The 17,676-nt window shown below is 32.8% G+C and overlaps 3 protein-coding genes across 3 annotated transcripts; 2 read left to right on the top strand and 1 right to left on the bottom strand.

The window, feature by feature from the left end:
* The first annotated feature begins 3,411 nt into the window (after positions 1 to 3,411).
* On the top strand, positions 3,412 to 4,464 carry LOC112529168 (metalloendoproteinase 1-like). The gene has a single exon (XM_025140286.1). It carries the CDS (start codon positions 3,412 to 3,414, stop codon positions 4,345 to 4,347), a length of 936 nt encoding a protein of 311 aa, XP_024996054.1. The 3' UTR covers positions 4,348 to 4,464.
* Positions 4,465 to 5,545: 1,081 nt separating this feature from the next.
* LOC112529169 (pentatricopeptide repeat-containing protein At4g18975, chloroplastic) lies at positions 5,546 to 12,066 on the top strand. Its single transcript, XM_025140287.1, has 9 exons — positions 5,546 to 5,624; positions 5,960 to 6,036; positions 7,190 to 7,293; positions 7,387 to 7,452; positions 7,777 to 7,850; positions 8,715 to 8,811; positions 9,311 to 9,454; positions 10,462 to 10,674; positions 11,427 to 12,066. The coding sequence occupies exons 3-9, from the start codon at positions 7,243 to 7,245 to the stop codon at positions 11,616 to 11,618; spliced, it is 837 nt and encodes a 278-aa protein (XP_024996055.1). The 5' UTR covers positions 5,546 to 5,624; positions 5,960 to 6,036; positions 7,190 to 7,242; the 3' UTR covers positions 11,619 to 12,066.
* Positions 12,067 to 12,195: 129 nt separating this feature from the next.
* On the bottom strand, positions 12,196 to 13,852 carry LOC112529172 (endochitinase EP3-like). The gene is made up of 2 exons (XM_025140290.1): positions 13,432 to 13,852; positions 12,196 to 12,800 (listed from the first exon to the last, which is right to left on the bottom strand). Exons 1-2 carry the CDS (start codon positions 13,829 to 13,831, stop codon positions 12,394 to 12,396), a joined length of 807 nt encoding a protein of 268 aa, XP_024996058.1. The 5' UTR covers positions 13,832 to 13,852; the 3' UTR covers positions 12,196 to 12,393.
* Positions 13,853 to 17,676: the final 3,824 nt, after the last annotated feature.

Below are 17,676 nucleotides of genomic sequence, written 5' to 3'. Positions count from 1 at the left end.
CGTATAAGTATATTAAATTAATTAGATTTTTTGAATTATTTATTAATATAACAATATTAAAAAATCATACGAAAAATTATAAATCACAATTTATTTCGTTAATATTTTAGAGAGAACTTTAAAAGATATGTATTTTTTTGAACAACATAAAATAAGCAGTGTTACCTTTTTTAAAAATAAATATATCTCGAAAATAATGTATCATATTTATTTAAGAAGCAATTTAATAAGAAAAAGTCAAAAAAATTAAATGTTTTTTTTTAAATCATAGCAATGAAAAATGAAAATTACTAATAATAATTTGAAATATGTTTTTATTTTTATTTTAGTTAAGTCATCAAAATGATGTGTCATCCACTTCACCTCATTAAAGCCACATAAGCAAAAAAAGTCAAGGGTTAATCGGCTTAAAAAGTAACAGGTTATTTATTGTTATAATGGATAGATTTTTTAAAGTGCGATGCCTTAATAAAAAATAATTTGAAAATATATTGTTGTAATAAAGAAAAATAAAAGTAAAATACTATAATAATTTTTTTTATGAAAGTAGATTGTTATTTTATACATTTAACCCAATAATAAATATAAAACATATGAAGTGGTGGATTTTAACAATGGTATCACAAATTAACAAATAAATCTTGAATTAAAAAAATAACTTTGTATTAACTCAAAATAAATAACCCTAAAATTTACGTTAAATTTTATTAGAAAAATTCAAGAAGGATCAATGGCAAACATCGACTCAAATGTGTATTTAATAGAGATTAGATTAAATATTGTATTTATCATATACGCATGCAATTAATATTTTTTTTATTTGTGTCAACATTAAAAATATAACTAATTTTTAAAAATATTCAATATTGAACTCTTTACAAGGATATCTGACAAGATTTTTCTAACGGTGTAAATTTTACAAGAAAAAAATGTATTTTAACTAATAATTATGGTTTCACAGACAACCATACTCCAAGGGCTATTGCCTTGGTTTTAGAAGTTTGGATTTTATCCGAGTTATTTTCTACAACGTCCTCGATGAGTAAGTTGTGGCACGCTATGGTCTGGACCTCCCTTTGCTCGATTTTGTACTCATGAAATAAACTTGTGTTCGGTAATTTGTGTGGCCGTAGTGACTCGTTGATCAATATCCAACTTGTCTCATGCCGATAGTTGTCTCATTAGGTTACAGCTTTCTCTAGGTCTTGAATGTTGCAGTTCTATACCCCACCCGCCTATTCTTGTCAATTGGTTATGGTCGATTGTTTGTTACTTTTGTCTTATTGAACATCTCATGTAGGTTTTCGTTGGGTTTCAGTTGTGTTGATTGGTTTTAATAGATTGTCGTCTTTCAAAAAAACACTCGGAATCATCAAATATTATAAAAGTTATTATTTAAATTGAGGTCGAGTAATCCACGTTTATGTGATATCCACTAAACATTCGAATGAAAAAACAGTCCAAGTACGATGTTCTTTTTTTAAAAAAATCCAATGAAATTAAGATTTGGTTATAAATTAATATAATAATGGAATCTTATCCTTCAATCATTCATCCATAACTGTTTTTTTTAAGATGATGTTTGTTTTTTAAGAAGTGCTGAAATTTGAAGTCTTATTTTACTTATGATTTGTAAAAGGTGGTGATGAAGGCCGAAATCTGAATCAATAAGATTGTTTGTTTTTGTAAACTGATGAATATTTGAATTTGTTTAAATTGTTTATTTTATCTATTAGAAAGTTATAGTGTTGAATTTATAGATGAATTTATACAATTTCACATATTTATTCATCATCATTAAGAAATTTATATTTAAATTATATAATTAGCATTCATTTAAACGAAAACATGTCATTGACGGTATGGTTGGGTTCCGGTGAAAAGAGGGGTGAAGGTGAGAAGCGTAAGAAGCGATCTCCACCCTTGAATGCATATTAGGATGATATGCACTAGATCAATACCCGTATTAAGCACAATTCATGTGTGGTTTTGAGATTTAATGTGATCAAGAGTCTAGATCACTTCTCACGCTTCTCACCTTAACTCTTCTTCTTATACGATTTTTCGCCATTGATGGTCTTTTAACACATTTAAATCCTATTAAAATACATCAATTGAGAGAGACGATGATCGATTTCGCAAGTATCGATTGAGAGAAAGGATCAATTTAGGTTGAGAATCGTCATTGTTGAGGGTTTGGAGAACAATAAGAGACAAATAAGATGTTGATTTACCTCTTACCAGATAAGGGGACAATAAGACATAAGTGCATTTGATTTTTTTTTTTAAAAAAAAAGTCTAAATGACCATACCTCTTAACGAATCAAACATAAGAAACTAATAATAGCTTTTTTCCTTCTAAAAAAACACAGACTCTGAATATCTAAAAATAAAATACAATAAAATAAATTTATAATACTAGAAGGATACTCGCGCAATACAACGAGATACATCTTGATTTTAATATTTCATTTTATTCTTTTATTTCAGTCGATGTTATAGTATGGTCTTATGTGATTTTGAAAAAACGATGATGTTTTTATTTTTGAATAAAATATAAATTCGAAAATATCATAAAAATTTGACAAAAATATATCGATATTAGTATTAAATTAACTATTTAAAATTCCTATTTTTATGTAATTTATTAATTCAATTTTTATTATTATAATTTAATTTAGGTCTAATAACGAAATAATTTATATTTGGTTTAATAATATAATTTTCTTATAAAGATAATTATTAATTATTTTGTTAGAACTCGATAATTATCCTAATTATATTTTAGATTTTTTATATATTTAAAATGAGATGCTTATCTTCTATCTTATTATATTTATCCGCAGTTAGTTATAGGAATTCAAATATGAAGCTTTAATAAATTGTACTTATGCATAATTTACTTGTAATCTTGAATTTTAAGTAATATGCATAAATATACAGTACTTCATGCATAAAAAATGGTTTTTAAGAGTTTTTGTCAAATACTTTATAATATAGTATATATAATATTAATATTTAAAACTTCTTCTAATAATTATTTTATAAAAAATAATAGTTTATTTCATATTTTCTTAAATAATTTTACAATAGAACCCTAAAATAAGTTTGGGTTAAATAAGTTTGCTATAAAACCTTGCATACATGGGGGCAAGTCGGTTGACTTTTAATGATTATGGAAGTCAATTTATTGACTTTTTATAGATTATTGGAAGATTTGATTATTATGACAATTTTTTAATAAATATTTAATAACAAAATGAATCCTAGTATCAAAATCAAAGAATTTCTCAACCGTTTTCATGGATTTTAAAATAATTAATTAATAAATAAATAAGTTGGAGAAAACTGGTATAAATAGAGGTTTTGTATCTTATAATTGTATTTCAGACTTTGAACATTGTCTCTGCGATGACGTCTAAATTTTCCTTTCCCTTTTCATGTGTTCTCTTTCTTGTTTTTTTCGTATCATCAGTCTTTTCGCATTTTCAGTACCCTCATTTAGAACCAAACGGGTTATTGGTTAATAACTCGGATGCATCACCTTTTGGGTTTCTTAAAAACATGCAGGGGTGTGGTAAGGGCGAGAATGTAAAAGGCATCCGTGACCTTAAACGATATCTTGGTCATTTTGGATACTTAAACTACCAGAACAACCCTGATGTCACGCATCCTGAAGAGGACCATTTTGATGACGAGCTTGAGGCAGCCCTCAAATCGTACCAGGTCTTTTACCATCTGAATGACACTGGGAAGCTTGATGGGCCAACGGTATCGAAGATGGTGATGCCTCGTTGTGGGTTTCCTGATAAGGAAACACACCAACATAGCAATAACTCTTTACATACAGTCTCTCATTATCGATTCTTTCCAGGTAGACCAAAATGGCCCAAGGGAAAAAGACATCTAACGTATGCTTTTGGATCACGTTTCCCTACCCGATTCATGCCCCCTGTTGCGCGAGCTTTTAGCAAATGGGCTATTGCTTCTAGATATTTTACATTTTCAAGAGCTAGAACTTACCGTCGTGCTGACCTAAAGATTAGTTTCGCACGTAGAGCCCATGGAGATGGGGCCCCATTTGATGGGCCTGGTGGAGTGTTGGCCCATGCTTTTGCACCTACAGATGGGAGGTTCCATTATGATGCAGATGATCGTTGGGTCATCGGAGCTGTTCGAAATGCTTATGATGTGGAGACATTGGCGTTACATGAAATAGGACACCTACTTGGGCTTGGTCATAGCCAATTTCAAAATGCAATAATGTGGGCTTCCTTCAAATCAGGAGTAACGAAACGTTTGAATTCAGATGACATTCGAGGGATCAGGTCTCTATATAGCAGTTAGCTTCTTCTACAAACTGAAAGACCGAAAGACATTTGTTATGCTATATGTATGTTTTCAGTGTGCATCTTATAAGAAGGGAATTATTCCTAACACAATACTACTTGTTTTCTTTCCACTGTAACAATGCCGAAAACCGCATTCTGTGTGATGATTGTGATTGCCGAAAAAGGCTTAGGAATTGATTTGGAAAGTCGTGTTTTCAATAAATCACGCTAATATTTGTACTTGAACTTGAAGTAGTTAAAGTTCGAATCACTCAATAACCGTTTAACTTGTTTTACGGTCATATACTTATGCAAGTACCACCAAGGGCGTCCACAATAAATCAACCAAACCAAAATAAAATTTCAATTGATCATTCGAATAAAAAATTACACGAACATGTTTCTAGATAATTTTTGAAAACAAGACGGCTATTTTATATATTATCTTCTAAAAAAGTTGGCTAATTAATGATTAATGTTGGAAATTTTACGCATTGGGTCGGGTAACTGCAGCCTACAGGTAACCCCGCTAACAGGGCTGAGATTTCATGGCTTATTTGATAACAGGCGGGAACACCTATTGTTTTTATACCCGAAGCGGGTTCAGGGATGATGGAAAAACGCGTCACAACGATAACAACAATGCGGAATAAACCTTCGTTGGACAAAAAACTTTCCCGACTTATATGAACTTATAAGGATGCAAAAAATAGGTATACTAAATACATAATAATCAGCCCCCCAAATCAGAAATAAACAACAGAGATAGCACACACGTTACACACGATTTTAGTGTAGAAACCTCTCAAGGGGAGAGTAAAACCACGAGACCCTTACGCTGTTTAAAGTCCCATATCATCAATAAACAATACAAAAGTCTTTTCTAGATACAACTAGAGACAAACAACAGTCATCATCTTCATGGAACAAATTATTAAGAAGTATGGAATCATATCAAAAAGAAAAAAAAGTAAAAAATATCACCCGATATATATTATATATTTTAATATATAATTGATCCATTTTTAAAATACATTTTTTCCCCTAAACGAGAACCCGAAAAAGGATTTCTACTGAACGCATATGGGACGGGTCGGGTTGCATTTGCTGCATATTACCTGTGCCGTTTCCATCTTTGTTAAAATGCGTTTTTTAGTAAAGTTTATTTCTTAATTTATTATTTTACCTGAAAAGCATTATCCAAATGGAGCTATTTTGCGCCAAAGGCAAGGGAGCACCCTAGCTCTGAGCTCGTCGCTCTCTTTCTCTCGCCGGTGTGTGCCCTCGTCACCGGTAAGTTATCCCTTCATCGCGTGATTCATGGTGTCCTGAACTACTGATTGGTTGCTCTTTGTTTTATGCCTATGATGTGTTCGATGAAATGCGCCAGTGGGGTTTTCTTTTCTGTCTTCTCTTATGTTGTTCCAAGAAGTTGTAATAACATATCCGAAAGATAAGCTGATTTTTTGATGATTAATTGTTAATATTGTGAACTCTTGAAAGATTTCTTGTTGTCTCGTGTATTTCATATTTTTGTGGGATAAAAGCTTTTTGAATCAGTTTGTATAAACGATGGATTCATGTAATATCTGGTTTGATGTGTACAAATTTGATGTTTGGAAATGTAGGGGTTTCAAATTTGCTCAAAGCAATCAAGGGTTTCAAATTGGATTAGCTGATGGAAGTGTAAAGACTTGGTAATGTGGTAAGCAATCTAGAATTCGTACATTGACAATTAAGTAGTAAATGTTTATAGAGTTCTCTTGCTTATTCCTGTTTTAACTTTTTATTTATTTATTTATGAATTGTTCATTATCAATTTGAAACTTGAATACCTGAACTCGAATGTCACAAATCCTCTATTAATCCGAATAGAATCCTTAAGTTAAAGATTTGTGTATATGAATTGTTTATTTGTGTAAATGGAAGTGGAGTTCAGATTATGATGAAGAGTTATTGAGCTGCACCATGATTGTTTATATGTCACATGTTTTGAAATCCAGAATTCAAAATAAAAACAATACTTGATAATAAAGAAGTACTGAATGTTGTTTCTTGTATTACGAAATTGAATCTAGCTAGTCGATTTTTCTTAAAAGATTAAATTTAGTACCGACGGGTTTGTTACCATAGCTTCCTTCTAATATAATTATTGAACGGAGGGGGACTAATATAGATGAAAAAGAGGCCTAAGAGCATCTCCAACATCTTCTCCAAAATGGGGAAAATGGAGAAAATAGGGACGAACCAATGTTTTGCTCCAACTGCTTCCCCAAAACTATCTCCAAGATGGAGAAAGTAGGATAGAGAATGATTTTTTTCTCCAAATATGGAGATCACTCCAAAAATGATTACCAAGTGTGAGCACCAATAGAAAACTTTGAAAATAATTATTTAGAGAGAGAAATAATATTGTAATAGATGAATAAAATATTTTAATATTATAAATCAATGTTGGATTCTCGAAAATGGAGAATCTGTTGGAGATGAATGTATTTTTTTTGTTGTTGGAGATTTTGACTTTTGGCTCATCATTTTGGAGAAATTTTGAGGAATCTGTTGGAGATGCTCTAAGAGCTCCAATTTGGTTTGATAAAAAGGGGTTTCACATTTTGACTGAAGTGGAACAAGCAGACCCATAATATCCCACTTGGAGGTAGGATATGGGAAGGAGGGAGGAGGAAGATGTACACAGTCCTTACCTTTGTATGAAGAGAAAGATAGACATAGACAGGTTTCGTCTCGAGAAGACCCCCCCCCCCCCCCCCCCCCCGACTTGCACTATTATTGATGATAAATATTTTTATGGTGTTGTTGGTTTTGTTGGCATTTTGCACACTTAATTTCAAAAGTTTCAGGCTCAGCTCCACGGACAGAACTTTTTGAAACAAAGGTGATGGAATCATAAATCATGCTGAGAACTCAAACGTCATTTCCAACTTCCTCTGCTAAACAAAAGCAGGTCATAAGAATGATCTTTTTTCAGTTTCCTTCTACTTATCTTCACATTTTTATTTTCTTAAATTTGTTTTGCATGTGTTTTTTTTGCTGTTAGATAGGTATCATTGGAATAAAAAAGTTCTCCTTTGTTCAAACCCCCGGAGGATTTACCAGACAAAAGGCAAGCTTAAATTCTTAATAGTGAATTCTTTTGTGTTTTCAATTTTTTTAAGTTACTAATTATTTTGATGTACCCAATACTTCTCAAATGCAAAATTCATATGAATGTTGCAAAATTAGCACAAATATTATTCGATTTGTCCTAACCTGTTTTTGAAGTTTAATAAAGTTAGAATTTGTTTTTCTCTAGAATCTTTAAAAGCCATAAAAAAATATAAAGTTAAAAAAGTGGTTGTATTGATTTCAAAATTGAAACTGTATATAACCTTAGGAGTATTAGGTTCTGAGTTTTCTCTCTTACAGCCGTGTTTGAGATTTTACACAGGCAATTCAGCATGTTGTCAAGTGTTCCAACAATCAAAGTTCTCGACAAATAATCAAGTTAAATGCTATAGAGGGGTAAGCTAATTCTCCTTTTTAGTAATCCCTTTTTCTTTATTTAAAATCATTTTCAATAATGATGCCTTTTATCCTAAACTAGTTTGGGTTGTATAAAAGAAATATTTGACATATTTTTTAGATTAACCTGGATATCCAACCCGCTATGTGAGCCGCTAATCCCAGGGCGACCACCTGCTTCGCGGGTAGCCCGGAGTCACCGCATTTGAACCTCCGTGGCTGCAAGGGGATTTTTATTCCTCCTTGGATTCGAATCTGAACCCTCCAGGCACTTTTGACCTTCGGAGCCCAAGCTCAAACCAATTGGGCACCGTTGACCTTTGACATATTTGTGCTTATAACAATGGTTTTCACAAGTTAAAAGAACTCATATCAATTTCAATCTAGAATATACTTGTAGAAGTCGAATGTATCTCTATATTTGAAAGAGATTTATCAAATTTGCACATATATTAAATTTATAAAATGTTGATAGTGGGAACAAAAATCTGCTTTTCCAACATGCACATGGGGTGCTTTTGCTGAAAATTCGCACAACAATTGCTCACAGTTTTGTTTCACATGTTCATATACCAAATATAGAAATCCAGGGTAAAAAGCTCTTTCCATCATAAAATAACCATCTGTTTGGTCAAAAGTGTTAAAAATGTCTAATTTATTTGAAAAGAAACCACTAGAAGTAATATGATATCGATAAACGGGTTTGCAAAGCTAAAATGTCTAATTTATTTGAAGCAAAACCAAAATTCAGAAGTCCCATTTGATTTGGCATAGGATTAGAGAAAGTGAGCTAATATTACAATATGTACTTAATTTTGTTTGTTCTTATAAGGCTTTTCATGACATCTCTAAACAATACTATAGGAAAATTATCAAAAAGCCAAGCAAGGCAGAACACCACTTATGGAGTAGGAAAGATTCTGCTGCATCCGGGCAAAAGGCACTTAATCTTGTTCGAATTGTAAGTGCACATCTTAATAAGTTCATCCGTTTCCCCCAAACTCTTTTAGGATTTGGTAGTATGTTAGAAATGAGATCATGCTCAGTCATGATAAATAGTTTCTTATACATTTCAGAGTAATTTTAGTTTTGGTCTCTGATGTTTGTCCATTTTAAAGAAAATCATCCCTAAACTTCATTTATTCCAAATTTCTTCCCGACCTTTGCAAAACTTCTTTGGTTTTGTCCGTCTCACCACTGCCCTTTATCTTTTTCTGTTAAGTCCAGTTAAATGAGGGTTATTTTGGTAAATTTCAATTCATTTATATATTAATTGGAGGATGAAAACCAAAAGATTGCTACGTCAAGGACAAATTTGGAATAAATGAAGTTTAGGGACGATTTTCATTGAAACGGACAAACGTCAGGGACCAAAACTGACTTTCTACATTTTAGTTCATTTATATAATGGGTTTATAGCAAATTAAAATTTGAAGTGGCTTGGAATGGCTAATTTACAGGTTTGTGGACTGCCAAATGAGAAAGAAGCTGTTTATGGAGAACTTGATAAATGGACAGCTTGGGAGACGGAGTTCCCGGTTATAGCAGTAGCCAAGGCTCTTAATATCTTAAAGAAGCAGAAGCAATGGAGACGAGTGATTCAAGTATGAAAACTATATTCTAAAAGCTTATGAATGTTATTGCAATACTCACAATGAATGATACTAAGCACATAGTTTTAGCTCATACAAAAAAGCCTTAAAATGTGAAGTAACATAAGCCTTCATAATACTAGCAAATACGCCTTCCATACCAAAATATACAAGCCTTTGATCAAGGAAATTTCATATCATTTTGATAGGAAATAACCTTCTTGAGCAAAATTCTTGTTTATTTTGGTTTGGAAGGAGTATTTGTTATTGGGGATTAATGCATGTTTTTCCCGAAACCGAAATGCATTTTGTCAATGCACATTTATATAAAATATATTTTAATAGATTCTATAGAATGGTTGTGCTACTATGTAGAAAGGGGCCGGTTCAAATAAGAAGACTAAATATCGTGAGAAGGTAAGAAGGAAAGGTTAAAGGAAGGTTCGTATGTTGAATCATTGAAAAAATCCGATAAAATCTATTTGAAGATGCATATGTGAACCCATGTTACGAATTATTCATATGGGTTCACATATGAATCTTCATATTGATTTTTCAATGATTCACATATAAACCTTCCGTTCTTACCTTCTCATGATATTTAGTCTTCTTATTTGAACCTCTCCCTATGTGACATTTGTTTCATTAGCTAAAAATGATGACTATTCATAAACAACCTCTCTACACTTTGGGATAGAGGGATGGTTGCACACATCTTACACTGCATGCAGGATTACTGGGTCTGTTTGGTCAGTTTTGGTTTGGATGATAACGAGAAAAGTGTATACTTGATTTTGTACGAAATGTTGAAAATCACAAATCAAGGATGTGAATATTGCATGAAAGTTGAAAACCCCAAAAGGGTCATTTGTGATAAAACCAAGAGCCATCCTGTTTACCAGGCTAGTTTGGTTTATAAACATGTATGTATGTATTATAAGACTCGATAAATAATGGAAGCCGTTAAGAATACAGTGGTGTGTAGCCATCTTGTTTACTGTTGTGCCGATGTTACACAGGTGTCCAAATGGATGTTTGGCAAAGGTCAAGGAATGACAATGGGAACATTTGACACCCTCCTACTGGCATTTGATATGGACCAAAGGGTAGATGAAGCACAGTCATTTTGGAACATGATTTTGCATACACATCAAAGATCCATCTCAAGAAGGTTGTTTTCAAGAATGATATCCATCTATGCTCATCATAACATGCCTCAGAACATAATAGAGGTACACAGGGTTGTGTAGTTTCTTTACCTTCATTATGTCTTTTTTTGTACCTGCTTCCATTTGTATGTTAGCTTAGGGGTCGTTTACTAAACGCTTACCGGGTAAGCGTTTACCAAGTGTCACTTCCCTTTCCAATTGAGCATGGCATGGACCGAGAATCTTACCGGGTAAGAGGTGTAACAAGGACCGGAAAAATATAAATTACTGTCTCTCTACCAAGATGAGTGCTCTCATATTCCGACTTCCCCAGAGCCTACGGTAGCACATCCCGGAGGAACCCTTAGGTTTTTGGGGCATTGGATTCAAGACCCCATAGTAATAACAAAGACTAGGTAACTGATGAAAAAGACTTTTACCCGGTAAGCGCTTACCGAGTTTAAGAAGCTTACGAACGATTCCATTTTGGTGGCCAATAATGTTACCTAATAAGGTAAGTGAGGGCGATTGTTCTTGCCGGTAAGTGGTTACCCGGTAAGCATTTGGTAAACGGTCCCTTACTCTTAACTAGCTTGTCGGATTTTGGGGTATTCAGGAAACAACCATTCTACTCTTTAGGATAGAGATCAGGTATGTGTACATTTTACCCTCCCTAAACCCCACTTCTTGGTGGGATATATTGGACTCCCTAGGTCCCACTTGGTGGGATATACAGGGGTAGAGGTTAGATCTACGTACATCTTACTCTTTTTAGACCCACCTCCTGATGTTTGGTTTGAGTTGGTTTGTCAAACTTTAATCTTGTAAATAATCAGGTGTTTGCAGACATGGAGGAACTCGGGGTAAAACCAGACGAAGATACCGTGAAGAAAGTTGCCCGTGCTTTTCAGAAAGTAGGTGAAAAGGAGAAACAACAACTAGTCCTTAAGAAGTACCTAAGTAAATGGAAATACATCCATTTTGAGGGGGAACGAGTGAGGGTTAAACGAGATGCATGGAGCGAATAGAATCATCTTCTACGCACCTACATTACCAATTTAACGGTATACTAACGACTTTGTGAAGGCAAATGAACCAGTTCCAATTTGCGAGCTTATGAGTTTCAACGGCAACCTTGAAGCACCGTCAAACCCAGATAACCGCTGGCTACATGGGTTCTAGGTCATTTGGTTTGTTCTTGTTAAGGGCCAGCATGATTGAGGCTCAACTTTTGTGAAAGGTAATGCAAGTTATTTCTTCTGCCTTTGAACTAGTGTTATAGCCACAAGCCCAGCATATCCCATGTGGAGGTGGGGACGTGGGGTCTAGTGGTGGGATCTATACAGACCTGTCTTCTATCAAAAGGAGCAAAACAGTTGTTTATTTGCAGTTGTTTTATGGCTACAAGTATGGAATTGTATGTAATACGTATATGCTTATTTTCATATATAATCAATATAATTTCTTTTTTAGTAACTGTGATATTTGACATCTTTGGTCCAACTAGTTCATATGGCTATGTGGGTTTATTGAAAATGGCTTGTAATTTATTGATGACACATATAAGGACCAATTATGCAACATTTTTATTTTACAAGGATCAACCACGTTAAGCAGTGCTTTTTTATTATTACAGTCTTTATTTCAACAGACTGAAATACGAAAGTGAAAGAGAACGTCTATTTTCACATACTACAAAAATTGAAAACATACTGTATTAGCCAGATTGGTGTCGGTTTTCACTGATGAAAAACCGTATAAGCCAAGCCGGTGTAGGTTTACACATGGTAACATGACCGAAGTCTAGCACCTAAGGTTAGGGCCAGTTTCGACACCAAATTGATTGCAGTAATCGGTGTAATACCTGACACGAGCGTTCACGGTGCTGGGGTTCCCACCGTTGCATTCCATCCCATTGACAACTCGGATTGTAGCTCCAAACCCTTTACCAGAAGCAAAATCTTGATGAACCCTGTTCATCCAGAACCACAAAGCGGTCTTGAATGAAATCACAGGATCTCTAGCCACGATCTCGGGGTCGTTGAGTCCATCAAACCCAAGGCTCTGCCCGGCTGGACCGTAATTGTAGTTCCATGTGATTTGCAGCGGACCTCTCCCGTGATAACTCTTGCTAGGGTTGCATGGATATTGGTTGTTGGTCTGATCGCAGTACTTGTTTGAACGATCTATTTCTTCTCTGTAACAAAAGACTGTGGTTCCATATACGAAAAGTCAAAATTGGCTACATCTTTTATGGGTAAAATACATTAAAAAGTTAACAAAGTTAATATTAATTTATATATATTTTGAGTGTAACAATTAGGGTCCATTTACCCAAATGCTTATCCGGTAAGTATTTACCAGCAAGAGTCAACACTATAATTTATTTTATCGGATAAGATTGCAGTACATTAAAACGGTGTATCCTATGCAACAATTAGCCGGTAAACGCTTATCCGGATAAAAGTCGTCACTCTTACTTACCGGGTAAGACTCTCCATCCTTATCATCGTTCTTACCGGATAAGATTTTTGGCCCTTGCCATGTTCATCCGGTGAGGAAAATTGCCCGGTAAGCACTTACCAGATAAGCGTTTAGTAAACGGCCCATTAGTTTCTTTTCTCTAATTTTCTATTAAATAATTCATATGTGACGTCGGTTAATTTTAATGTGACATTTTTACACGTAACTAAAAGTCAGAATATAATTTTACAACTGGACATCCACGTCGTCAATAGCTATAGTATCTAATAACTATAAGATCTAGCAGTTACAGGTTAAAAATTACCCGTGTTTTAAACATGTTTGGTTATTAAAAGAAAACGTTAGTAACATACTTACATCCGGTCTCGTGAGTAACGTGAGCAAAGAAAGCAGCGATTTCACGTTTCGAATCCGCAACCGAACCTGATGTACCGAAACGTGGGTAGCTTTTGACGGCATTAAGAAACGCGTCCCGTGTGTAAAAACCTCTCCCCAGACAGTTGCCTGTAGCTTTGGCAACAATCCCGTTAAAAAATGCCGGCGACACTATACCGGGGATGTCGGCATTATTTGTAGGAGGAGGTTGAAAACACGGGCCACCTTGACAACCGTTTCCGCAATAAGCGTCTCCGGTGCCACAGTAACCATACTTGCTACAACACAAGTTCTGAGCACAGTTACAATTCTGGGATGTAACCGGCTGCAGGAGGAGGATTCCGGCGAGGAATATTCCGGTGAACAAGAGGGTTGTTTTCATTTTGTTTGAAGGTGAAAGAGGGATAATAATTTATATTTTATAGGGTGAAAGTCTCCTCCAAAGTCTCCCATTGTTTGTTTTTAGAGTAAAATTTTATTATAATAATAATAATAATAATAATAATTATTATTATTATTATTAAGGAAAATTGCACTAAAATGAAACCAACTTTCACCTGATTCCTATTTTGGGGAACTGACTTTCAAAATCGTCATTTTGGAGAACTAACTTGCACTTGATTCCTATTTTGGAGAACCAACTTTCAAAATCGTCATTTTGGGGAACCAACTTGCATCTGATTTCTATTTTGGGAACCAACTTGCATCTGATTTCTATTTTGGGGAACCAACTTGCAAAATAATTTTAGAAAAATTACAATTTTTTTTTCCAAAAATTAATGCAATAAAATCTATTTTTCATTTCAAATCTCGTTTTTTAAAAATGCAGTTAACAAATTGAAGATTTAAAAAAAAAAAAAATCCAAATTACCACAATAAAAATTGTTTTTTACTAATACAAAAAAAAAATCAATTTAATAGAAAAAATTAATTGATGCAATAAAAAAATAATATTAAATATCACATTCAAGATTTTTATATCTATTCAATATCACATTTAAGATTTTTATAATCTATTAAAAATCACATTGAAGAAAAAATTTATTGTGACAATTTGGATTTTTAAAAACAAAATCTTCAATTTGATATCTGAATTAAAAAAAAAACGAGATTTGAAATGAAAAATAGTTTTATTGCATTAATTTTTGAAAAAAAACGAATTTTAGTTATTTTTCTATAATTATTTTGCAAGTTGGTTCTCAAAATAGGAATCATGTGCAAGTTGGTTCCCCAAAATAGGAATCAGGTGCAAGTTGATTCCCCAAAATGACGATTTTGAAAGTTGGTTCCCCAAAATAGGAATCAGATAAAAGTTGGTTCCATTTAATGTAATTTTCTTTTATTATTATTATTATTATTATTATTATTATTATTATTATTATTATTATTATTATTTTATATCAAAGGGTTTCGAAATAAAAGATTGCAACGAGATTTAGACATGAGGAGGTCTACTAAAATGACATTGATTGCACATAAATACAAGATTAAATGAGGTGTAAGGATAAAATAAGGGTTATTTGACAGTTGTTGAATGGTTTGATGTAGAATGATTAAGTAGTCAGAATGATTAAAAGACTCTCATGATATAGTGCAAAACGATATATAATTGTTTGGTAATTATTTACAACGAAATTAGGGCGCTAAATGATTAAGAGATGCCCATTATACAAAATTATTCAGATGATTTTAGAACCATTAATAGACAGATTTTGTTTTTTGCCTAACAAGATTCACCTCTTAACGATTCAGAAGCTGATTTTTAATGAAACTATTAAGAGGTAAACAAATAACTCCTAAGTTGACCATGTTCTTCCCTGATCCCCCCCCCTCTCTCTCTCTCTCTATATATATATATATATAGAGAGAGAGAGAGAGAGAGAGAGAGAGAGAGAGATGAACGATCAAATACAAAACACCCAATTTGTACAAACTGTGCAAACCACCTTATCCGTCGATTTCATTGTTTAATCTTATGAAAATTTTCCATTAAATTTTTTAATCTTGTGAAATTGTTTCATATAATATTTTTTTTGATTAAAAATTGTTTCCTATATGATTATAAAATTGTTTCATATAATACTCAATGAAATTTTAATGAAACTGTTTCATGTATTTATTTAAAATTAAAATAATGAAGATGGTAATATCTATGATTAACACCCTGCACAAAAAAAAATGATTAATCAACCTCTCATAATTACAAAAAAATAACAAAATAAAAAATTATGATAAATTGAATGAGGTTTGTACGGTTTATACAAATAACGTGGTTTATAAAGTAAACCTAATATATATATATATATATATATATATATATATATATATATATATATATATTATACACACATATGAAGGTGACTTCATTTGCAAATTATACCATTGCTACAAACTTTTCAACCTTATGTCGACCCACCATTGATTTTTTTGATGAATGGTTGACAATTGATGTGGCAGAAAAGAAAACTATTAATAGATCCTACTTAAATTAGAAATGGTCAAAAGATATTTTTAAATATTTATTTTACATTTTCAGCTTAATTTTTTATTTTCGATAATAATTAATGATATGCGATTTTTTGCTACAATTTAAATATTTATTTTTATTAATATATTTCAGATTTTTTCCGGTTCCATGATTCATATCTTTTGTGTTTCATGTTTCACGTTTAATGTTTAATTATTCGTGTTTTTTGTTTCACGTTTAACGTTTAATGATTTGTGTTTCGTGTTAAAGGTTCATATTTCGTGTCTTCAAATCTTCAAGGTTCGTCGAAGTTCAGATAATAAAAAAAAACTAAATCATGTTTTAAAAGTTACCAAAACCGTGATGAATATCTCCAAAAACCAGGTGGTATAATAAATAGTTTATAACCATAAATAGATCAAAATGAGAAAAAGACGAAAAACCCAAAAAAAAAAAAGTTCGTTGACACATTTTGATTGGTCTAGTTATGTTTGCAAAGTTTGTATAAATGGTAGAATTTGCATTTGATTGACGCAATATTTCCATCTCTGCAAATCAACAGAGAATATTCAAACTATATTATTTCGAGGGATATATTATCAACAAAAAATGAGAATGTCGATGAGATTAATGATCAGTTGATTGATAGATTCTGCGGCGATGAAAAAGTTTACTACAGTTTCGATGAAGCAGAAGATGACAAAATAACTTCTATCTGATGGAGTTCTTAAGCTCGCTGACTGTCAGTGGTTTGCCCCCGCATTACCTCCGGCTCAAAATTGGATGCCCAATAATACTATTGCGGAATATCGATATCTCTAATGGCTTATGTAATGGCACCATATTGATATATATAGAGGTTTTTAACAGAACGTAATCGATGCAGAAATAGCTGTTGGTTAGCATGCTGGAAAGAGAATATTTTTGCCGAGAATTCCTCTTTGTTCATCTGAAGATAACATGTTCCCCTCCAAATTGAAGAGAAAACAGTTTCCAGTCCGACTTAGCTTTTCTATGACAATCAATAAAGCTCAAGGATAGACCATTCCTAATGTAGGTGTGTATCTACCAGAATCAGTATTCTCTCACAGACAACTTTTTGTGGCGTTATCAAGAGGAACATCACGTGAAAGGTATTTGTTGGTCCCGTGAGGGTCTACAAGAAGAGAAACAGTTTGTAGAGGGGGGACATGAATACAAACATAATATTTTCAAATTTAAAATATATATTGATAGAGAAGATCAATACAAATTGTAACACCCTAAAAATTTATGATTCGTAAAATAAATAAATGTTAAGGGTTAAAATTTAAAGAGTAAACGACATACGGGATTAAAGTGTCGATACTCGAAAAATATGATTTTATTGCAATAAATAAAATCATTAAAAAAAAAGAGAAATGAAACATTTTGTATTTAATTGATTTGGGATGAAAGTGCAGAAAGAAAAACAAAAGGGACTAGTTTTGCCAAAAGTAGAAAACTAATTTGGAAATGATTGAAATTTGGGAAATCATTCCCCAAATCACGTTTTTCCTATTCTAGAGACCGTTTGACACACTATAAATTGGAGTTTTCGGCTGAAATTTTGTGGAGACGTTCATAAGGGTGTAAGGGAGTAAATGTTTTTGGAATTTCGAGATTTCATCAAGAAACGAGAGAGATATCGAGTTTGAAGCGACATAGGGTCATTCCGCACAAAAACGGCGATTGGAGGTAAAATACTCAACCAAAATTGATGTATAATATATGGTTGGTTT

The sequence above is a fragment of the Cynara cardunculus genome (genome assembly GCF_001531365.2).
Source record: "Cynara cardunculus var. scolymus isolate 2C chromosome LG 16, CcrdV1, whole genome shotgun sequence".
Lineage (NCBI taxonomy): Eukaryota > Viridiplantae > Streptophyta > Magnoliopsida > Asterales > Asteraceae > Cynara > Cynara cardunculus.
This window is presented reverse-complemented; position numbering and strand designations above follow the sequence as displayed.